At 41.6% G+C, this 25027-nt stretch overlaps 1 protein-coding gene across 1 annotated transcript in view; it reads right to left on the reverse strand.

The window, feature by feature from the left end:
- The window catches only part of DNAH11 (dynein axonemal heavy chain 11), a 196412-nt gene that overhangs the window by 120469 nt on the left and 50916 nt on the right, over positions 1-25027 (reverse strand). The window contains exons 29-38 of the mRNA XM_036429948.1: positions 22506-22655; positions 19249-19482; positions 12785-12916; positions 10773-10933; positions 9435-9591; positions 9184-9329; positions 6470-6586; positions 3620-3758; positions 2238-2330; positions 772-966 (exon numbers count right to left, since the gene is read on the reverse strand). Coding sequence (XP_036285841.1) covers positions 772-966; positions 2238-2330; positions 3620-3758; positions 6470-6586; positions 9184-9329; positions 9435-9591; positions 10773-10933; positions 12785-12916; positions 19249-19482; positions 22506-22655 — 1524 coding nt within the window. The remainder of the gene's footprint in view (positions 1-771; positions 967-2237; positions 2331-3619; positions 3759-6469; positions 6587-9183; positions 9330-9434; positions 9592-10772; positions 10934-12784; positions 12917-19248; positions 19483-22505; positions 22656-25027) is intronic.

Here is a 25027-nt window from a genome sequence, read left to right on the forward strand (position 1 = left end):
GTGGGACTGGGACATGGTATGGGCTGCTTACAAACTCAGTGACTTCATGATCCTGAGCAAAACAGTGCCCAGCCAATAGCCATCTGCCTCTGAGTAATGACTGATATCCTTTAAAGCAGCTGTGTGGAACCTTATAAATGACCATGAGGATATCTATAACATCATTCACAGGCCACACAAAATTATTAACTTGAAAATTAGCCTGCTATATTTGGTCAGTCTCACCCCTAATGCTTTGGCAGGGCCAGACCCAATGATTTCTGGAGCGTTATATGGCCTGCAGGTCAGATGTTCCCCACCCCTGCCCTAAAATATCTAACACAGAGACTATGTAATGTACCATCCATGTACCCACTAAATCCAACTTGAGCACACACATGCACATGCCTGTAATTAGTCAGAGGGTGTCATACATATAGAAATATCTTCCCATTAAAATATGTACTTATGATTTTACTCCCAGCTTTCTCTAAACTGGAGAGAAAAGAGCAAAATTAATTTTTGATGCATGACACCAAGAAGAAGCAAGTAGTTTTATCAACAAATAAAAAGCATGCTTGTATTTAAAAACAAGACTTGATCATATTTGTGCTTTCACCTTCTTAGAGGCTGGGATGACAAATTCACTTGAGTCAAGAATGCCTTAATGTGTGTGTTAAGTTCATATTGAGGTTAGTGTAACATGTAAATCGAAGTCTTGGTTCAGTGTCACTTAGCCACGGGACTGTCACTGCTCATCCCGGGGCCCCAGAACAAGCAAAGGCTCCTTACTTTGAGGATGAAGCTCTCCTCGGGCTGTAGGCGGAGCTCCAGGGTGGATTGCCTGGCCATCTGCTCCAGGTGCGGCGCCCTCCTCCGGGGCACATCCAGGGCTGGAAACAGGTCGCCAACCAGGCCCAGAAACACGGGGATGTCGTCGGTCACTATTTTAGGCATGTTGAAGTCCCTTAATGCTCTCATGAGGACCTGAGAGGAGATATTTAAGAAGCCAATACAATGTCTAACAAACACCCAAATAGCCAACGATGTTGTTGTTGCAAGGTCACGTGAGAACAGAGAAGGCTCTGCCCATACCATGGACAACTCCGAACAGTCATCAAGGAGGCTCTGTTCCACCTCTACCCGTGATCTGCTCTGATCCTGGCCCTTCTCTCCTGAACTCTCCAACTCCAAGGTATAAGTGAATCAGGCCCATCAGATTGTTTTCCTCAAAGTACTCAGAGAACCCCAGAAGAATAAACTCAGCCGTTTTCAGTTTGGGTTTTTGTTGTGAATTGGCTGAAAACCAAAAAGGGATTTCAATTTTCAAAGCAGTTAACTTGAACATGGGGATGATTTGCACAGAAAAAGGCAAGCATTTGGACAACAGTAGCATAACAAGAAAACAAATAAAGGCAAGAAAATCCTAACCCCGTCATGAACTATGACTGAGAGAAGAGAGAGATTGAAAAAAAGAACACAGAAAAATCACATCATAAATATCCTTAAACATTAAAAAAAAAAAAACCACACACACACACACACACACACACACACACACACACACAAAAACAAAAAACAAAAAACAAAACAAAACAAAAAAAAAAACAAAACAAAAAAAAAAAAACCTCTCACAGGATAGATCTACTTTTTCAACTTCTCATTTACTGCAGGTTTACAGAGTGCTGTATATCCATGTTCTCACTTCTTATTTAATACAGAAAAAATGGATATGTGGCTGTAATTGTTTCTTCCTGGAGAGACAATGACCTAGAAGCTCCGAATAACCAACAAAGCATTGCCCTGATGTCAGGAAATCAACCTTCCCGCTTCATTCCTCACGTCCATCTTGCATCCTATGAAATGGATATACCTCCTTCCATTAGATTATGTCTTCACTGACTTTTTCAGGATTAATACCCTGGGGTTAATCAGATTTTCTAAATGTTCCTCAGAGGAAATCAAACAGAGATTACTGAAATATTTGATTATGACTGCCAAAATATTATTTGTAGTTGACATTTCAAAAGCACTTACACAATCACATTTTCTTTCCTACACTCCCATCCTTTACTCAAGGATACCTGTGATCTTTATTATAACATCAGAAATGCCAGTCCTCGAAATAGCCTCCATTAAAAATACATGCTATGTTTTTAAAGGTTGTGCTCTGCATGACCCACCACACAGGTACACCCTGTCATTGTATGAAGCCATTTGGCTACGCACTTCACAGAATCACGTTGGTATTGCATTACCTGATCTTCGGGTCTATTTTTATCTCCTCGTTTCAGGGAGCCAGCAATAACCAAGACAGATTTAACAGCACGAAGTCCCCAATCATAATGATCCTAAAATCAAAACACAGGAAAATTTTCTCAGAAAATGTTCCAGGGGATAAGACTCTTGTTCCAGAAGTAAAGGCTGAAAGCTAAAAGGGTTCAGATAAATACATGCTTTGATCACGTGAAATACTATTTCCCCCTCTTCTTTCAAATTGTGAAAAGCATGACCCTTCAGCTTCTTTCACCTGATTCTCTGCCTCTGTCAGCAAAGTTTGTCTTCCCACAGCATTTCATGGTCGTATTTGCCAGAGGCCCCATCCACCTCCCTTGCTTTTCTCTCAATAGACCTGCTGACTCAGGAGTTCACCCATTTCCATTTTCACCTCCATCCACAGGTGCACGTATCCAAGTTGTACAGATAACTTGTTTCTTCCCGGTAGAGACAATGCCCTTGTCCCTCTCTCCCAGCCGAGGTCTTGGGTGGCCCTTATTATTCTACCTCTTCATCTCTCCAGTGCTCCAGCCCTCATGTTGGCACTTAACATAGTCAGAACGGATTCAATAAAATTCAGTTATAAATCAGTATGTCATTTCCCCCCAGAATGTAAACTAACAGTTATTAAAATGACACCATGAATTTCTCTGATTCTGAATTTCACCAATACCTTTATCCTGGGAACAGCTTCAAAATAATGTCACCGGGAATTAATGAAAGGTCAAAGGGCCAAAGTAAAAGGGGGGCCTAGAGCTGAGTTTAAAAATAATGATGCTGAAACGTGTTATCTGTGTCATATCAGCAACTTCAACGAAATGGCAAGAAGTTGATGACTAGAGAATATAAAATACTTCAGTTTGACCCATTTCAGACACTGAGGTATTATAGAGCAAAAGTTAAAAAAAAAACAAAACAAAAAAACAAACAAACAAACAAAAAAAAACACCAAGCTCTACTCTCAAATAAAGGAGTTCCAGCAAATGAGAAAATGTCAATGGAACATTTCTTGAGTTCTCCAGAAAATCCGTTTTACCCAACTCCCATGGACAATTAATATTCTCACCAACCAAGGGAGGCATGATCAACTTCCATTTATAATTATCACAGTGGTCAAAGTTTAAAGAAAATCACATAGCTCATCGACAAAAGCTTTATTAGCTACAAATTAAACATGAGACTTACAATGTCTCAATTTAAAAAAAATTAAGAATTGTTAAATACAGATTTTCAAAATTTTACGGAAAATATAAACGTACTTCTAAATGTCTAACTAATTTAAAGGTAAATTACACAGTATCTGTGTTTCAAAAGCTGTTTCAAAGGGATGTAAACATCCAGAAAAATAACACAAGCTCTTCACCTGCTTGGAGAGGAGCTCCCTGCAGAGCGTGTACAACGTAATGAACTTGCGGGCTAACGAGCGTGCATCCATGAAACCTTCAGCGACTAACATGATTTCACAGATCAGCTCAATGTCAGGGGCCACCATGGCACAGGGTCTGAAAAGTAAGTATGAAATTTAGTTTTAAAATGTGGTAAGGTGGTAAGTACAAATTGCTGAAACTGAGTGATTAATCTGTGCCAACATCATAACCATTTGCAAGCAGGTCACAATTACCTCTGTCAATCACAGCTAACGAGACCCTTCACTTCAACTAAAAAAAAATAATAATAATAGTTAGTGGATACATAGAAAAAGATGGCAGTCTGAAAATGGCAGAAGCACAGGTGTAGTGTTTGCTGATTTGCTTGAAATAAATTCAAGAAGAAATAAAAAATCCGAATAATTCCATATCTATTAAAGAAATTGAATTTATCACTAAAAAGATTCCCACAAAGCAAAATTTAGGTCTAGGTGGTTTCACTGATTTTAAGTCTATTAGATATCTGAGAGGTAAATAATACCAATCCTATAAAAACTCTTAATAACAAATAGAGAAGACAGGAACATTAGCCAACTCATTGCAGGAGGTTACCATTACTCTGATGTCCAAAACCAGATGAAGATATTACAAGAAAAGACACTACAAACCAATATCCAACATAGCATAGATTTTTAAATCTTTAACGAAATAGTAGCATATTGAATCCATCAATATCTATAAAAATAATATCTCCTGACCAAGTGAAGTTTATCACAGGAATTAATATTGACTTGCTTAGCATTTGAAAAATCAATATACTTTAGCACATTAACAGAAAAAAAAGAAAACCTGTATGAAAACTACAAAACCGATCTTCTAGAAGAACACATAGTTGAATTTTTTTATAACCCGGGGTTAATCAAACTTTCCCGGCTGTGATAGGAAAATTATAAAACAGCCTGATAAATATTTCATTGAATTTACAACTTCTATCTTTGATGCACACCACTAAGAAAATGAAAATGCAAGCTACAAATTGAGAGAAAGACATCTGCAATAATGTATTTAATGAAGAAATAGTACCCAGAACACAGCACTTCACAAAAGATGGTGAGGGAATGGCCAGTTACATGAAAAGATGTACATCGTCAGCCATCGTGGAAATGCAAGCAAAGCCCACAATGGCAAACCACCACAGACCTATTTGACTGACAATACCTAGTTGTGACAAGAATGTAGAACAAATGTAAAATGCTACAACCATCTTGGAAACCAGATCGGCAAACTCCAATAAAGTTAAACATACATTTGGCATGTGACTTAGCAATTCAGTGCACAGACCTTTGTCCAGAAAAAAAACATATGTTCACACAAAGATTGTACAAGGAAGTTCACAGCAGCTTTATTCATAACAGTCCCAAACTAGAAACAACCCAAATGTCAATCAAGTGGTGGCTGGGTAAATAAATTGTAGTACGTGCATGCAGGAGAATACTAATCAGCAACAGAAAGGACCAAACCACTGGTACATTCAAACTTGGAAGAACCTCAGAACCATGATGCTCAAGGAAAGAATACAACACAAATAAGTACAGACTGTAGGGTGTCATTTACATGGACTCTAGGAAAGACAGACTGAACCTAAAGTCACAGAAAGCTCATCGGTGGTGTGAGGATTAACTGCAAAGGGACAAGAGCACTTCAGGAGGTTGGAAATATTCCACTTCTTGATTGTAGTGGTGTTTTTGCCAACCACACACTTCAATTGGAGCATTTTCTGTATGAAATTATAGCTGAATGAAGTTGGTTTAAAATATGAGTTAAACATAATCGGTTCACAGGCAATAGCACACGCTCTCTGAGTGACTGCTCAGAGGTGTATCTATTGATAAGTATTTTTGGAAAGGAGGTCATCAAAAGGCACTATCACCATCCACCAAGTAATTCTACATGTTGTAATCTATTCTGGGTGATCATCAGAAGTAAGAATAGCTCTTTATGTGAAGAGAGGGTTATAGCCTATTATTTTAGGATCATAAAAACCTGGGTGGGGGCAGGGAACACAAACCCTGTATGTCTAGGATTGTGCAGTGTTTCCCAAACTTTTGACATATGTGTACCCCTTCTATAATTTTCGTAACACTGAGTACCCCTCGTACTCATGAGAACGTAGAATTAGGTGCAGCTAAGCATGGTGCAGTGCATATCCCCACCAAACTCCGGTGCAATGCGTACCCCCACCAAACTCTTCCCGTATCCCTGGAGGTACACGTACCACACTTTGGGAAACACTGGTAAGGGATGGTTAAGAAAAGTCTGAACAAGCCAGGAGAGAGACTATTTTGGAGCCACACAAAATGGCCTTTCCAAAGCAAATTCAATACTATGATAGACTACTGGTGTCAAAATATTAAGAACTAAATAAAAATTATGTCTAACCTACTATCTTAACTCCATAAAACATGAATTATAAAAGAGTAGAAAAAATATCACAATAATTATTTCTGGGTAGTGAAGCTGTAATTTTTTTCTTTATTCTTTTCTGTATTTTCCAAGATATTCTATCATTTGGAAAATTATGTTTATAATAAAAATATCACTACACAAAATCTAGTATTAACTGTTCAATTTTACCGTGGCTTCCAAGGCATGATTGTGAGTTTGGTTTCATATTTCAAAAGCGTTTATGTATCCTGGAGAAAGTTCTCTCCATGAAGTGACCCCTGAGAGAGAACAAGGGCCTTTCCACAGAGTTTCAAGTAAAAATACATCCCTGAACAGTGCAAACCAGCAACGTTAGGTGGCATGAGCGCTCCAGATGCTCAACTGCGAAGCGTAACACTTGCCTGAAAAGAGCTTTGAGATTTTCCGGTAATTCGGCTCGACCAGCATATCCTGGGTTCATGGTAATAAATATTCCAACTGATGGCTTCAGTGTGATAGCTTCCCCGAGAAATACAAATCTACCATAAGAAGAATGTTGATGAAATTAAACGTGTTCACTGAATATGAATGCACATTGACAAATGCAAACCACTGGCAAATGCAAACATTATTAGGAAGCTGTTTATTCTGTGTAATTTTCTCTAAAATTCATCAGCATGCATATTTTGAGTATGCTCTGAAGCATGTTTATTAAAAACGCACTCCATCTCCCCAAAGGAACCACAGATCTGGGAAGAATTCTTTCCTATTTTAACATAGCCATACAAAGCTAGAATGTAAAAATGAGGACTTGACTACTTGAACAGTCAATAAAAGGTAAGGCCACTTTTGCCTTCCAATCTGGGCTGCAATTCTTTGAACAAGATACTGCACAGACAGAAGATGCCTGTGTTAAGAGGAGAAAGGATCTTCTTGCTCAGTCTTTATTTTGTCTATTTGCTCATCCTCCCTCTCCTTTCTTCTCTCTCTCCCTCCCTCCTCTCCCCTTTTCAACAAATACCCTTAACAACACAGAGAAGTAGGATAATGACAACTAGCTCTGGAGTCAGACTGTGAGCATTCAGAGACCAGCTGTATCAATTTAAGCATGTTCCAATTCCCTCGTCTAATTTTAAAAAAGGAATAATATCACGCACCTCCTTGAATTATATGGTGATTAAGAGAGATTATGGATATAAATGGCTAAGAGTACACTGCCTAGAACATGGTACATACTCAAGAGATATTAGCTCTGGCTATTGCTACTATCATCACTTGAAGGCACTAGAGAAGCAGTGAAAGATTTTCAGCAGGATTTGCAAGGGCCCAGAGGCTACTGAGGGCCAGTGCAATGGGAATGGCAAAGGGCTATAAGAGTAAAACTGAAGGTAAGTAGAAGGAAACTTTCACATGAAGTAAATGCGACAAGATATAAGGCTGTTCTTGTTAAGAAAGGGAAGGACTAGAGTAGTTAAGGAGCCAGGCCTACAACATAGAATGAGGAGGGAAAAGAGCCACCATTTTTAGGCCTCTGAGCTTCTTAGGTACTTAGAAAACAAAGAGACGGTACATTATGGATAGCCAAGGTAAGAACAGAGAAATCTTTATTCCTAGAATATCAGATAGTGGACCTAGAAGGCTTCTTGTGGAAAGGGAGGTGGCTAATGGTCAGCACAGGAATAACTACAAGTCATAGGTATAGACCTTGAGAGAGTAGAGCCAGAAAGATGTGGAAGACTCTGAGGGAAAGGCATGGTCCCAACTCTTAAATCCTGTGTCAACAGTACTTAGTAAAATACATGAAATCACAAGGAGCCCCGCCATCTCCATATGGGCTAGCATGAAGATGGACAGGTTCAACTCATATGTATACAGACGTGAAGACATGGGAGGCTATCAAGAGGATTGGATGCTGTTTCCAGAAATCCTTGCATGGGTCAGGTATATAAGTCTCCTTAAGAAAAGATGGCTCCCAATGACATCTGGGTTACATCGTCCTATCTAATAAAAGAGTAATATGCAAATTGACTATTACTCCAACACACAAGATGGCCACCCCATGTGATCAAAGATGGCTGCCCCCATGTGGACTCAAGATGGCCACCACAAGATGGCTGCCAGCAAGGGAGGGTCATTGTGGGCAATCAGGCCAGCAGGGGAGGGCAGTTGGGAGGGATCAAGCCTGCAAGGGAGGGCAACTGGATGGGACCAAGCCTGCAGGGGAGGGCAGTTGGGGGAAATCGGTCTGGCAGGGGAGCAGTCAGGCATTGATCAGGCTGGCAGGGAAGTGATTAGGGGCAATCAGGCAGGCAGGCAAGCAAGCAAACAGTTGGGAGCCAGCAGTCCTGGACTGTGAGAGAAATGTCCAACCGCCCATTTAGACCCAATCCTACTATAAGACATCAAATGGAGTCTTGAGATGCCCATACAGGATTGCCTAAGTAAATCTAGACGTGGAAGACACAAGGTCTGGGCAGCTGGTAGCCAGCAGCATACAAGGTGGTATTGAAGGTCATGTGACTGGATAAAATTACTGAGAGAAGAAGCATATATATAGAGAGAAGTCCAAAGACTGGGGCCAGTGGCACTCTGAATTAAAAGGTCATGAAATAACGGTATTAAAAAGTAGCTAACACTGCTACTTATGCCAAGTAAACATTTATTCAAATACTTTATATTTCATCACCACAGTAATCTACCAGGTAAGTACTATACTTCCTTCCATTTTATCGATGAGAAGTAACAGCCCTGAGTGTGAGAAGACTGGTAACCTGAAACACACGTGAAGGAAGTGTGTCCCCTTAAGGAAGGGACCAAGGAAGATACTGTCCAGAGGACAAGTAAGATCAGGATTGAGAACTGATCCCCGGATGTAGCATTCCAGAGCGTGTTTACTTTTTAAGTGATTAAAATAATCTACCTTTGCTGTATTCAATGTTTTAAAACAACTAGTTAAAATATGGGAGGTTATTCCAAATAATTATTCAAAAGTAACTAGTCTCTCTCGTTTGCTCCATTTCACGAAACAGGGAGAGGCAACAAAGTCTGTGAAGGTGAAGTTAGTTCACTGCATCCATCACTGCACGTTTACTGCATTACTACATGCGACAACAGAACAAAAACCCTGTGCCCTCACCTCTCTCTCCTGTGTCTGATGGCATCGTGTATCATTTTCACTTGCACGGCCACCACGGACAGAACTTCCACAGAAATCCGGTTGAACTCATCGAAGCAGCCCCAAGCTCCCGTCTGCACCAATCCCTTGTAGATATTTCCTATGGACTAAAACGATGGAGCGGGGCATGAAGAGTTCGACAGAGGGGACACTGGAGCTATTTTTTTGAATCAGGAACAATGTTAGAACACATCATCGCACCACCAACTTACTTTGTAGTCCATTTGCTCTGAGCAGTTGAACACATAAACCATCATGCCAAGGGCTCGTCCAAGGTCTTTGGTGGTTTCGGTTTTCCCTGTGCCTGCGGGGCCAGCTGGAGCCCCACTCATGGTTAGGCGAAGTGACTGAGTGAGAGTAATGTAACACCTTTAAGCAACAGAAAACACATATTACAGTCTGGCAGGGGATTTCTACAAAACATTGAGGGCAATCCGATTTGCTTTAGAGTTGAAGAAGTCAATATCTAAAATGGGGTAATAGCACACAATATTGAAATGCCTTTGATTCGTTTGTGGTGATAATATGAGCCAGGATAATATTTCATATTCAATTTCTTTTAGGTTGGTTGTTGAAGGATAATAGAGAAAAATGTGTTGCTTTATCTGTTTTTTTATCCCATTTCCTAAGAGCTTGAATACAAATACTTGAATACTAATAACAGCTGATTTGTAATGCTACAGACTTTCTGATATCTCTAGGTAAAAATACTATTAATATGGCAAATGACATCTGAAACTATTGTTTATAAAACAAATAATAGAAATATTGAATGACTGATGAATTAAACATTGACTTCATTAAACTACTACTACAGGGATGTATAAATATATATAAATACACAGTCTGCAAATAACATGTATACCTTCTTCAAAGTATAAAGAAACATATACAAAGACGAATTATTATATTAAAATGTATTTCAGGAATTCAGTTTAAATATGTTGCTATACACATTTAGATTATAATACTTTTTTGCAGGAAAGATTCAGCAGTTCTTAGACTGAGAAAACTTATGCAAAGGCAGAATTTCCTATTTGTAAAAGAAGGAAAACCTCACAAATAGCAAGTGCCTTCCATGGGTTTTCGGGAGATTTAGGAATTATTTTTGTCTTAGTACAGACAGAAAATTTAGTGGAAAGACATATACTAGGGGGTCAGAAGACCAGAGACTAGTGTCTACATTGCCAATAAGCAGATAATCTTAACTAAGTTTTTTTTTTTTTATATCAACACGCCTCCCCCTTTTCTCCTCTGTAAAATGAGGTTTATTGTCGGAAGAAAGTAAGAAAGCCAAAGGTAAATGCCTTGAAAGATTCAAAGTACTATGCAAACAGAAACAATTACTTATGAAAATGTGCTTCTAACTAAAGTCAACCTTCACTATGTTACTTAACTCATTCGTTTACACTCTGATTTCCTATTGTTTCCCAATCTTTATTCAATATTTTCTCTAAGTCCTTCCCTTTCAACCTCTAACATTTTCACTCAGGCTGGGGGACTTTTATGGCTTGTTTTTTTCCCTCCATCCAGCTCAAACATATTGTTACCTGTCAGTCAGAGGGGTGATCACTAGACGAGGGCTGTTTCCTAAATATTCATAGAAGTACTGGAACTGGGCATCACAAATATGAACAACACAGTGCTTCCGGGAGTCCTCCCACTGGTGACGGAGCTGAGACAGCCACGCAAAAGCTTGGGGACTGACAACCTAAAAACATACGTGGTCATTCCACGTAAGATACAGATAGCTTTGAGGCATCAAGCTTAGTGTATTAGTCTAGTCAACCCTATTGATTCCATTTTATTTCTAAAAACCTCACAAAAGGGAGATCTCTCACATGCTACTGCAAAATGTAATTGCATGCAGATGGCTGAATACTTAATAAGAATTATGTAATTGAAGTTGTCATTTTGAGAAAGCTTTTAAAACAATATCAATTTTTTTTTCCAAGCAATGCTTTTTCTCCTTCTTACGACTCACCCAGGATATTTGGTGACTTTGTAATTTTATTCTAAAAACAGATGAAAAAATGCAGTCTCTATTAAAACGACACATAATCCATAATTTCTGAAAGTCGAAGGTAAATTATACTTTCAACAGTCCGTTCTAAAACCAGTATGTTTTAATACAGAGGATTCCCACTTCATTTTTATTAAGTTACATAACAGTATATTTTTTCATTGCTATTATTTACTATTTTACTCAATTTATCCATTCTTCTTCCAGTGTGAAAATATAATTCCAGTCTCCTTCAAAATACATGTGACCCTAGGATCTTTTTGGTATCGCTTTATGTTACCAAAATTGTCTGATATCTACATAAGTCTCAACATTGTCCCCTTATGTGTATTAGATAATCAGAAATTAGACAATCTGTATCTCCTTTCATACAAAATAATGGACATACTTTAAATCATAATTTATCCTTCTGCAAGCAAATCACCACTGATAAAACATAATAAAATATGTAAGAAGGTGCAAGGTCATATTCAAAGTGCAGTTAACAATGTTTGTTATCAGAATGAGAATACACAGTAAGTGGTGTTTTGCAAGGATCAGTTTCAGATTAGCAATTAGAGAACATTATTCGCTAATGGTCCGGAGCCTGGATCAAGAAGTATTTTCAAGTTTATGGCTCATAGCAAAGAAGCATTTTTTGCACTTTTATTTTCCTAACTTGAGAAAGAGTTAGAAAAACCACAGAAACCGTTTCACTATGCATGCATTCCAACTGTGAAAGGAACTGTCCTGAGCACTACCACCCCTCACCCAAAACAAAAGGGATCTGGAGGAAGCAGGTGATGGGCGTGGTGTGCCAATGCTGTTCAGTAGACAAGCATACCTGACATTTATAACATACTTTGGAAAAGAGGTGAGAAAATTATTTCACATTAAAAAGTGCCAATATCCAAGAGACACGCATATTTTTTAGAGATAAGCAGGTGATCTACTCTCAAGGGTTTAGAAAATAACTGCTTTAAAGAAAGTCACTAAGTCTTGAAAGGAAAAGACAAGATGTGACCAACAGTTCTCTTTCTTCAAAAGGAAAATCATCGAAAGCACGCAGAAACAGTTTCAATGCCACAAACTGTTTTGTTATTGGCTGGGTAAGCCCCCGGGGGGACCACCACCGGCCAACGGACTGGGGTGACTGGGTGCAGAGAGGCCAGAAACAGAGGTGAATGTGGTGACTTCTCAGGCTTCCCCATCCTGGGTTAATCTTTTGGATGATCTGCATCAGAGGCTCCCGACTGCCAAAATCCTTCAGGGATATCACTTGGGATAACCTCTCCTGAAGTTAATATATTGGCTAACTCAGATCAAACTTACCCCATGTAAGTACAACTAGCTTCTCAGGACTACTTAAAGTACGCAAACAAAACAAACACACACACACACACACACACACACACACACACACAAAAAAAAAAAAAAAAAAAAAAAAAAAGGAGGAGGAGGAGGAAAAAAGAAACTATAACTACTTTCTTAGGAGTACTCTTGACAATAAACACTTTAGGAAAAGCCTAAGAATACATGAAATCCCTAGGAACAACTTGCCTTCTGGGAAATGAGCTTTGCCACCACATCCCTGGCGTGGACATCGATGGTGCAAATTGTCATAACCTTCTGCCTGTCTCCAGGGAGCAGCTCTCCTAGCAGAAGTGCGATCAGTGCATTCAACTGAGAAACCTAGAAGGGGATTTTCAAAAAGAAGGCAAGGGTCACAAACACAGAACCTAAAAGCCCAATAGTCTTATTTGTAGAGCCCGTTCCTTTACAAAACATATCAAGTGTTCTCTCAGCTGACCCTCAAACACCGGGGAGCGGGGGAGGGTGGGAGATAGGAGATGGAGGGAGAGACGTTATTAAGTTAATTTAAACAATATGAATATTATTGCCTCCTCTGAGCTGAGACTGTGGACAAAGCAAGAGGCAGGAGTGAGGTCTCCCAGCTGCACTGCATGCACTTCACTCCAGGGATGATGTCATGCAGGCCCCAAAAGCTGGATCGAAAGGACTACAAATTCTCCAAGGCCAATGTGCGGTGAAGTTTATGAAAGTACAGGAAGAGACACATACCAAGTGTTTTGTTGTTTGTTTTGGTCTGGGGGTAGGGGGAGTTCTTGGGTAGGAGATAGTGATGACTACTAAGAAAACATTTGAAATATAGGGCTTAATTCTTCTTATTCACATCCCTATTCTTGTTTAGCACCATCAATTTCTCAGATCAGTATGTTTCAAACTGGTCTCTTTACAGAATGGAATGGAATGACATGGAAGAGAAAACGTGGTATTACAGTAGTAAGAATAACATAGTTTTCTGACACTTCACTTTCAGACTTCTGAGTGTGTGTGTGTGTGTGTGTGTGTGTGTGTATGCATAAACTTGGTCTAATGTGAAATATTTCTTATTAAATTGTGGTCAGACAGGTTTGAAAGATACTTTTATAGATTAGCAAACTTATTTACATAAAACAGTATTGTCTAACTTGAAGTTTATTAGAAAAAAAAGAGTCTGTTTTATTCCTGGGTAGCATAGTGTGAAACAGTACTGTCTCCTTTCCTCTTCTGCTCCGTCAAGGACAGTCCATTACAAACTGTTAGCTCCTGGGAGAGCTGGTAATGGATGAGTGTGACCTATCATGGAGGCTCTAAGCCCTCCTGGCCTACTGTCAAACACGTTCCCCATGGCTATTATCACATCCCGGAAAACACCCATCACCCCGCGACCGCTGTGCGGCTGAACTGGAGAAGACTACGTCACACTAGACAGACAGGAGAGAGCAGGCAGGGAGACCAAAACCACAACACACTCCATTTACATTAAACGAGAATGTATATGTGCCTGGTGCTGACTGAGCATGCAGCCTGTATCATCTCTTTCAAATCTTCACAGCAATCTACGAGCATCCTAATTCTGCAGGTGAGGCAACTGAGTCACAGACTCGGTAACCACACTCACCACTCAGAGGAGGAGAAACCCAAACCTGGACAGTCTGACTTCGGAGCCTGTGCTCTCACAGGCCCCATCACAGAGATGCCCTCCCCAGCACCTTCAAGCTGGAAGACTGGCTGTGCGAGCAGCATTCCGGGGAGACAGGATCTCAAACACCACAGGAAGATAGTACAAGGAATAAAACAATAGGCACTTCAGGTATTCAGAATATGCAACAGCCTATACAGATTCATCTGCTTTCAGTATCTCACATCCATAAAAAGTAGTTCTGTTGTACAAAAACAAAGGTGATCGTTATTCCATGTTTGCCATGTTCAGTGTTCATCATTCCCCTAGGTTTCAGGGTCCATGAAGATAAGGTCTGTCTTGCTCATTGCTTTGTCCCCAGAGCCACCCATGAGCTGGCTATCAAATAGTAGGTGCTCACTGAGTGTTTCCTGAGACACATGGATGAATGCACCAGGCACATGTAAGTTCCTCAAGGAAATTTACACAGATGCTGGTTAGCAAAGAGGTGTTTGGCTTTGGATACTTTCTCATCTGGATCCAGATGTCCAGTCTTTAAGTCTCAAATCTTAAGTCAGGACCAGTATTTGGTTAAAAAGAGTTGGTTACAACAGTAACATTTTATACCTTTTAAGGTCTAGTGCTTTCACATGGATTGTCTTGTCCAAGCCTCCTGTTCGAGCCTCCCTACAACTTATGATTTCTCCATTACTGATTCACTTTGTTTTCCCCCAGAAGTTTAGTCAAGTGAAAGATGATTAAAAATACAGCTCATCAACATTATCTGCACAGAGTCATGCGTGGGGATCTCATATTGTCTTTCAGGATGACAGCTACTCCAACGATGCTCTTTTGTAATAAAATTCTGTACCCATAAAAATAAATAATTATAAAATGCCTGTATTATTTGGGCTGCAATTACTATTTGATCACACTATACCTGCATGCACATTTATGACCTGTGACATATTATCTATCTATCTATCTATCTATCTATCTATCTATCTATCTATCTATCTTCTTGCCCTTAATTAAAGCAGTGCCACGTGATTTTCTAGCGGATCAAAGAAGTTAGCCTTAATTCAAATACCCAATAAGCTCCCTGAAACCCCTGTGGCTGTTTTCTTGGTACACCTTGGCCTTTAGCTTACTCATGAGCACAACGCCTTCCCTGACCTCCCACCACCCTCTGCCTATCTCATACCCACCCAGTGGTACTGACCTTCTCTCTGTTCCTCCATCATGGCTGCCCAAGGCCACAGAGACTGTTTCATTTGCCTGGAGTCCTTTTCACTCTGATCTTTGTACGGTTGGCTTCCTCTCCTCACTTAAGCCTTAGCTCAGATTTGCCTCCTTCAATGGGCCTTCCCTGGCCATCCTATTTACATGACTCCCTATGGATTGATTCCATAGGTTTCCATTGTGTTTCTTCATGGTACTTATTGTGTGCTCTCTTTCACGTATTTGTTTCTCTGTTTACTGTTTCTCTCCTCCACTTGACGATAAGCTCAAAGGGGCCTTATTCAGTACTACATTCCTGGACCCAACACAATGCCCAGCATAAAGCATGTGCTCATCATATGGATGAAGGAAGAAATGAATGGATGACAGCTACAGTACATGCCAGGACATTTCCTCCTTTCGTCCAATCATTCATACAAGACAAATGTGGTTACTGTTTCCAGAGCGTAGAGGCCGATGAAGAATGCAGACAAAATAACTGCAATTGTTTTTGCTGGAGCAAGATCAAAGTACTATGAGCACACATAGAAACAGGGCCTTGCCTGATCCAGGGCTGGGAAGGGCATTTTGGAGGAAAGGGTATGTATTGCTAAGACCTAGAGAATGTGTATCATTTAAGTTATAGAGAACGTAGGGCCGGCCACCCACAGAAAGCAGCCTGAGGGAAGGTCTGGATATAGCAGGGGACCTTGTCTGGGAGCTGGGAGACGTCTAGAATGGTGACAGAGGAAAGGAGACAAGGACCAGGTGCACAGGTTTTGGCGGGAAGCCAGGGCCCACACTGACAGGGCTCGGCCCGCTTCGTGAAGAGGCTGATGAGATGTGGCTGAAGGGTTGGGGGCAGTGGAGTGACCATTAGATTTGTGTTTTCAAAAGGTATCTTCGCCTGTTGCATGAAGAACTGGAAGAAAAGAAGATGGGAAATAGAGACCAGAGAGGAGGATGCTCCTGTTCTCCAGGTGAGGAGTGGCTCAGCCTGGGATACTGACAAAGCAGAGGGAGAAAGAGTGAGAATAAAACTATTCAAGGTGACTGAAGAGAGCTAGTGGCTAATTAGGAATTGGCCGGAAGAAGAATCAAAGGGCATTCTAGTGTGAGAAGCCTGTGGAGAGTGGTGGTATGCTTTTCCGAATGTGGGAACATCAGAGAAGCAGAAAGAACAGTTCCTGTGCAGCTGCGGACTCGCTGGAATTTCACCAGCATCAGGCATGGCAGGCTTCCCAGTCTGGGCCACCCAGGCCAGTGTGACATGCAGCTAGGTGGGGCCCCTCTGTGCAAGTATTAACTCTCACTCAGCAACTCCGTGTGACCGCTGAGTGCGTTGGGGGGCAGCTCTCAAAGCCCTCAATCCCTTCCCCACTGGACAGAACACAAAAATGACATTCTTCTTGTTTCAGAACAATAGGCACAAGGACCTCTAATCCCAATGTTTCCATGTCAGCAAAATCAGGAACAACGAACTTTTAGTTCCACCAGCTGGAATGAAGGAAACTGCGAGAGAGACCAGGCTCCGTCCCTGTCCCTCCACCAGGGCTGTGGAACCCCACTGGCTGCCTTCCTTCCCCCTGGTCGTGTCCCCCTTCTCAGTCAGTCCTATTGCTAAACCCCAGCACAAAACTGAGCAATGGCTGTCAGAGACTGTGAGCGCCATCACCTCAGCCCTGACACTAATGGAAAGGACTGGAGTGCTTCCCCATTAAGCATGATTTGCTCTGCAGGTTTCCAAAAGACATTCTTCATGTTCGTGAGTTTCTTTCAAACGCTTATATTAGGAAAGGAAAAATGTGTAACATCAGTCATCTAAGCTCCCACCTTAAGAAATTTGAAAAAGAGGAGCAGATTCAATGCTAAGTAATCGAGATAAAAGCAGAAATCAGCACAATATAAAACAATGGAAAAGTCAAAGATTAGTTCTTAGAAAATACAAATAAGATCGGTAAACACCTAGGAGTACAATTAAGAACAAGAGGGAAGGTAGGGGAGGGTGGGGGGAAGGGGGAAGAGATCAACCAAAGGACTTGTGTGCATGCATATAAGCCTAACCAAGTGGTCACAGACAACAGAGAGGTTGGGGCATGCGTGGGGAGGGGTTTGGGATGGGAACGGGGGATGAGGACAAATATGTGATACCTTAATCAATAAAGAAAAATTTTTAAAAAGAATAAAACAAAAACAAGAGGAAACACAAATCAACACCGCCAGGAATAAGGGAAGGACAGGATGCCAGACCTTTCAGTTTGCTAAGGACAAAGTCAAGATACCCACGTCAACTGAGTTTAAAACTGAGGTCAGAGGTGGACAAACGTCCTCTGTAAAGAGCCAGACAGTAAATACTTCCGACCGTGCAGGCGGCATGGGCTCTGGCATGACTCCGCGTGGCCTATGTTGTGTGAAGTAGCATGAGAGCAGCCAAAGACAGGCCATGGCCAGAGTTGGCCTGTGGGCTGTAATTTGCCAGCCACTGAGTTAGATGAAATGGATCAGTACCTTGAATACAAATTTCCAAAATTGACACAAAGTAGGAAAAAGGCACACAAAAAGCTTCAGAGAAGTATATATGTAAAATAAACCAATTTCTAAGCCTAAAATGTTCCTCACAGAAAACTCCAGGCCCAGATGGCAACACCAGTGATTCTGACCATAAACTCATAAAGTAGAGATTTATTTATCTGCAATACTTCCAACTCCTTTTAAGAGCATATCCCTGACCCCCAAACCCAGCAAACATACTACAAAAAAGAAAATTGCAGATAAGTGTCCCTTCTGAACGCAGAATTCCTTGACAAAATATTAGCGAAGAGATTACAGCAATATATATATATATATATATATATATATATATATGCAAAAGTGAAGTTTATTTCAGAAATGCAAAGTTGACTTCCCATTCAAAATTCACCAAGTTCCAAGTCCTGCTACACAGAGAATGGGAAATCTGGAAAGCATTCTGAGTTCTGCTGGCCCTGCCATTTTCACTTACAAATGGTGCAACTCTGCAGTCACTTAATGTCTCTGGATTCAGCAATTATCCGCAGAAAACAAGAAGAGCAGACAAACTAATATTTCCATCCCTTTCCAAACCTGATATTCTCTTAACCTATGAGCCAAGAGAAAGACCATATCTGTGACCTGTTCCACAGCTAAGAGCACACCTTACGACAGGGGGCTTAAGGAGAAGCCATACAGAATGAGAAGAATAAAATGGAATGCAAAACAGACTATTTTCGGCCTGGCTGGAGTGGCTCAGTTGGTTGAGCATCGATCATCCTATGCACTGAAAGATTGCCGGTTCGATTCCCAATCTGGGCACGTACAGAGGTTTCTCTTTCACATTGATGTTTCTCTCTCCCCTTTCTTTCTCTCTGAGTGTGTGCTCAGGTAAGGATAAAAAAAATAGACTCTTTTCCAAAGTTGCTCATCTGTGATTTATAATGAACAGAAAACCATAATACATGAAAATACCTGTCTTTGTTGAATAGTCACCCATCTTTCTCAGTCAGGCACATATTCTCTAATAAACACATGATCAGCTGAGATGCAGTCTCACAGGGAAGGAGAGAAATAGGCACAGATGCAGGAGTGAGTGAAGGATTCGAGTCTTGGGGGATCATGGACATGATGGATATTTTTCAAACCCATGTAGAAAACCAGAAGAATAACACAAAGGTAGAAAATAGAAAGTTAAACAACTCATTGCTAAACACCTTCCTAGTACACTACCAGGCGTACAGAAGACACTCAGTGAATGGGGAATGAACGAATGAAGCTTCCCTCTTCAAGCTCCTTTAAATCTCAAAATCGATGATCTATAAAATACCTGTTTTTTGTGGAAATCCTTTAGGGCTGTTTCATAGCCTTCCTCCAGTCTGCTGAAGGCTATGCCCACATCCGTGGTCCACCAGATTTGTGAGCTGGTTAGTGAGACTTGAGCCGGGAAGTCGAAAATCCACAGTTCCCTCGGCTTCTCCTCATAGGCCGCGATGGCCTCTGTGATGGAATGTCGCACTGTGTCCTGCATGGTCTGCTCGAGTTGCAGAAGCCACGTTTCCACCTTTCAAAGCAAAGTGAAATGTTACAGCACAGGCTTAACTAGGGAAGAGGGGTAACTCTGTCCTCTCATGGGCTCGAGGGTGGACTCAGCTGGATTTAGTTTAAACTCTTGGAGAAAATAAGAGAGGTAACTCAAAGGAGAAGACAGATGACTGATTGAAGTGTTTTTCCTACAGGAACCCATCCATTCCTGGAGATTCTACTCATTTTATTTCACCTACCAGCTGGCTAATAACCTTCCAAACCCTACAGGAGGTACTTGTGATTATTCATTTTTTCAGATTCAAAGACAAGGTGACTAAGATCCCTCTGGTAACACACAGTGTTTTGGGAAACCAAACATCACAGCCCTCTAGAGAGCAATGTGCTATAATAATAAATATAGAGCTTTGGGGATATGGGAAATTGATTTTTTTTTTTAAACATATCTTTGGATAATTTTTAAAACCACTGAAAATTCTTCTCCAAGATTATCATTGTTCTTAGTATTGAGACATGGTGTTTTCAGAAAGTATCTTAATTATGTTCCCTACTGGTTCTCTTCACACTTGTCAAAAATTAGACATCAGGAGAGTATGAGAGATAGGACAACTGCTGCCTTGTGAAAATTAATCTTTCTTTTTAAAATTCAAGTTTATTTTGCTTCCACAAATATATTTCAGGCAGTTTCTATCCTATTCAAATATGCTGTTATAGTTCTCCATTTATGTTTCCATGGGATGATTCTATATAATAAAGAGGTAATATTCAAATTGACCCTCTCACCCTCACACAATATGGCCACCCCCACATGGTCAAAGATGACCACCACAAGTTGGTCAGTAGTGGTAGGTAGTTGTGGGTGATCAAGCCAGCAGGGGAGGGCAGTTGGGAGTGACTGGACCTGCAGGGAAGGGCAGGTAGGGGTGACTGGGTCGACAGGAGAGGGAAGTGGGGGCAACCGGGCCAGCAGAGAAGGGAAGTGGGGGCAACCGGGCCAGCAGAGAAGAGCAGTTGGGGGTTATCGGGCCAGCAGGGGAGGACAGTTGGGGGAATCGGGCTGGCAGGGGAACAGTTAGGGGGAAAATGGACTAGCAGGGGAGCAGTTAGGCATTGATCAGGCTGGCAGGGAAGTGGTTAGGGGATGATCAGGCTGGCAGGCAGATGAGTGGTTGGGAGGCAGCAGTCCTGGATTGTGAGAGGGATATCCAACTGACAGTTTAGGCCTGATCCCCCAGGGATTGGGTGTGGGATTGTGCCTAAACCAGAGTCAGATATCTTCCAAGGAGTCCCAATTTGGAGAGGGTGCAGGCTAGGCTGAGGGAACCCTCTTCCCCCCCAGTGCATGAATTTTTTGCTGCTTTAGTCCCTAAGCTCAGCTTTTCAGGTCACCAAGCAACAAGTTCCTTCAGTGAATCAGACACCATCTGATCATCTCCCAGTTACTGGGGCATCCATGTCCTCAATATGGCCACCTGCTCTCAACCACGCTCTAGCCCTTTGGGAAGACCAAATGCACTTATAAGTTGATCTATCAGCTCGTGTTCAGATGATTACGCCAACAGTGGCAATGTAATCTGATTGGAGAGGTGAGCTCTGATGAGGTCCTTGCTTGACCCCTCCCCTTTTCGGTATTTCATCAGTGTCTGCACAACCCTCTCTAACAATAATTACCACTTCTCACTTTCCCACTGATTATCGGTATATTCATTTCTCCCATGAGACTAAGAGCTCCTCAAGAAACTGGGGCCTTGTCTTATCCACTTCTGGATCTCCAAAAGCTTAACCCAGCTTCTGCTACATAGTAGGCATTCAATCAACACTAGTCAAATAAATTATAAATAATATAAATTGGGAAGAACCAATCATAAAAGTGCCGTGGGGAAATAAGATCTACAGTAAGAGCATCTTTTTATAAAGGCGGTTAGAGGATGAATGTGGTGTATGTGGGAAATTATCTAGCTCACGTTGCTTATACAGAATAAACTGGGAAACAGGGAAAACTCCCAACATCAAGGGAGTGACAACCTCATCTGTCAAAGGACTGTCCTCCTTCTGGGCCCGATGCCAGTCGGCCAGCAGTCTGCTGGGGATGGAGCAGACAGCAGCACACTTTTGTCAAGATAGTTTATGGTGACTTTTTCTAATCACTGTAATAATGTCCTAAAGAGCCCAAGAGATCAAAAAATATATTTAATCAAAGTATTCCACCATCTGCTTCCTCTTCATTTGGCAGGATTTTTCTGGTACAATATTAAAAAGCAACAGAGAAGAATAAAGAAAACCTGTTTCTGTTTTGTTATTTTTTTTTAAAGATGGCCATCACATTTCTGCAAGGGACACTTGAAGGAAGCCCCTGCCTCAACCCAAATGGCTCTGTAATAGAAGCTACTGCTCAGCTACTCTGCGGATTAACCCAAGCTATTCAAGCATCACCATAAAAATGCAATTCCTCTAAATCATCTGAAAACACCAAGAGCTCTTCCATTACTCATAATGCAGATCATTGTGGAGGATATTTTTGCAGTAGGTAGCTGTGACAGAAGAGAATACGCCACCTTAAATTGTCTGTGCATGTGGTCATCGGCTTGGTAGACTCAAGCCCCTTAATTTACGAGCAGCCACTGACAATATTCACATCAGAATTCTGAACCATAAGCCTCTGTAAGACATGTTTTACTGCTAGGCACTGGTGCCCTCCCACCCTGTACTCTCTGAGCCATGGTGGCAGCCATACGAGTGTGAGAAGCACTGTCACTGGGCAGCATTGCTTTTGATTCGGGGTCCACACATTCCACCTGTGACAGTCCCTCCTGTCTAGCTCAATGGCTAGCATCTCTGAGACCCTGCGGGTGCTGCAGCCCAGTGAGCAGAACCTAGGGGAGTCCTCTGCCACTCTGGACACAGGAGAACAGGAAGCTCTGAGCACAAAACCAACCGGGCCCTGATCTGACACGGGCTGACTTATTTCTTGTTCAACTCAACCCTTAAAAATGACCCCGGAAACCCTCCTCCAGCCCAGAAAACGTCATAGGCAAGTCTTACGTGGCCTCTGCATTCACACATGGCTTGGAAAGGGACGTATTCCTTTTCTTTGCTGAACATGCCAATGGCTCTGTGGGCACCAACATTCCGGTCGTCTTGAAACTGCAGGTCTGCCATGCTGTCGAAGAGTTTGGCCAGGTGGCGTGTCACCTAGGACAAGGTGATGGGAGAAGGTGAGAGCCCTTCTCCCGGGAGATATGTTCTGGCCATCTGGTGGTGATGCCATAGGGATTCACAGAACTACAGAGTTACAATGTTGTCTCCAAATGGTGTTCTTCAAAAAAAGACTCACTTTTACACTCCAGAGTTGAAAGTGACCTGGGTAAGTGGACTGGCTCTCCGGTCACATCATCAGGGCTGGGAGGTGAGTGCTTACCATACAGTTTCCTATTTTCTAGATTGGAGATTGACCAGCTTCTCCGCCTCGGTCATATTGCTATAGCTATCATCCTGCTGAGGACTTGTGGTCAAGCTTTTAAAATTCAGGCATATTATCATACTGATACTATAGAAAACCTTATGCTATAAAACACTGTGTTAAAATGTCTGCAACAAAAACATAAGCCAGATACACCTTCCTCTTGTGTTGGGCCCCGACTTTGCCAAGTTGACATTGCTAAAAGTGGAGGTTAGATTTTTTTGCTTATTTAACTCTACGCAGGTTCCAGACTATTGGAGAAAGGCAGAGAGTGGACCAAAGGAAGTATCAAGAGTGGAAAGAAGTGACCCTCTCCACACATGGGAGCAATAAAAGATGCTGAGTAGAAAACAGTTGACTGGTTCCTTGAAAACATACACAGAATTACCATGTGACCCAGCAATTCCACTCCTAGGTAGCTACCCAAAATAACTGAAAATGGGTCCTCAGATATTTGCACACAAGTACAGTATTACAAGTGCCCACTTACGGGCAGACAGCCAAATAAACTGCCATATCTATACAATGGGATATTTTTCGGCCATAAAAAAAAATGAAGTGCTGATACAAGCTACACCATGGCTCATGACCTTGACAAAATCATGCTAAATGAAAGAAGTCAGTCACAGAAGACCAAATACTGTATGATTCCATTTATGTGGAATATAAATCCACAGGAACAAATGAGATGGGTGGTTTCAGGGGCTGGAAGGGGGAAGGAATTCAGTGATGGGTTCATGGGTATGGGGTTTCACGATGGTGAAAATATTTTAAAACTAGGCAGAGATGATGGTTGTTCAACATTATGAATGTACAAAATGCTACTGAATCACACACTTCAAAATGGTTAATGTTATATTATGTGCATTTTATCTCAATAGAAAAAAATTAAATAAATGTACTGATAACCAGAAGATGGTTTGCCAGCATTTGCTAGCATGTAGGGGCCATCTCTATAATGAGTTTTTCTTAAAATACAGTGGAACTACACTTGATAACTATCCCGATAGCATTGTCTAGGGACAAGAGCAACCTGCCTAAAGTCCCTGCATGACAAGACCAATGACAAGACCAATACCAATACTGGTAAGGAACTTCTTAAGGGTGACTTAATCTTTGCAGCTCTTTGCCTTAACATCTTTGCTGCAGTTGCAGTTTCAATTGTAAAGAAAATCAGAGCAAGAAATCTCCTGAGTTTAAAACAGATGAGTTTTTAAGACTCTTGCTCACTTTACACCTAGACAGAGCGGTCATCAATGATCACTGCTCAGGTGATCATATCCTCCTCCATCCCTGCATGTTCCCCTGAGGACATGTATACACAGAAGTGTCTCCCATAACCTAGCAATTCCCTGTCACAGCTGACGTGGCCCGGAAGAGCACAGATGTTTAATGGCTTCTACTGTGTAATGGGCCCAAGTCACGTTCAGGTGAAAAGCTGCGGGATAAACGAGACCTCAACCATCAGACACCCTCACACATTATTGCTTTGGTGAGAAAATAGTTTTGAAAGAACTTCTAGGCCTGGAGTCACTCAGCCAGTGACCAGGGAATGCAAACCCCACGGCTTGCAGGCCTCCCGCTGCATATACCTGGCATAGGAAGCCTGACGCTTTCAGATTCTGCCGTCCACGTAGGGCTTCTGAGAGGACAGGACCCAAGCTAATGTGGGCCCCGTTTACCTCAGATCTGTTTCATTTCTAATGAGAGCTCTTTGTATTTATTAACACGGAATTAAAAACGAATTCATAAGAACGAACGCCTCATAAGCCCCTTTTCTGATCTCACGAAAGAATGGCAAGGATTTGAACACTTCAAGTCATACAAAAAAGAAGCCAGTGACTTCGTTGACGTATTAAGTAGGTTTCTAAAGGTTATCAGCAAGCCCTAACTGGCTTGGCTCAGAGAATAGAGTGTCGTCCTGTGGACTGAAGGGTCCCGGGTACGATTCCGGTCAAGGGCATGTACCTTGGTTGTAGGGACATCCCCAGTAGGAGGTGTGCAGGAGGCAGCTGATCCATGTTTCTCTCTCATTGATGTTGCTAACTCTTTATCCCTCTCCCTTCTTCTCTGTAAAAAAAAAAAAAAAAAAAAAAAAAAATCA

The sequence above is a fragment of the Pipistrellus kuhlii genome, unplaced genomic scaffold, assembly GCF_014108245.1.
Source record: "Pipistrellus kuhlii isolate mPipKuh1 unplaced genomic scaffold, mPipKuh1.p scaffold_m20_p_10, whole genome shotgun sequence".
Classification (NCBI taxonomy): Eukaryota; Metazoa; Chordata; class Mammalia; order Chiroptera; family Vespertilionidae; genus Pipistrellus; species Pipistrellus kuhlii.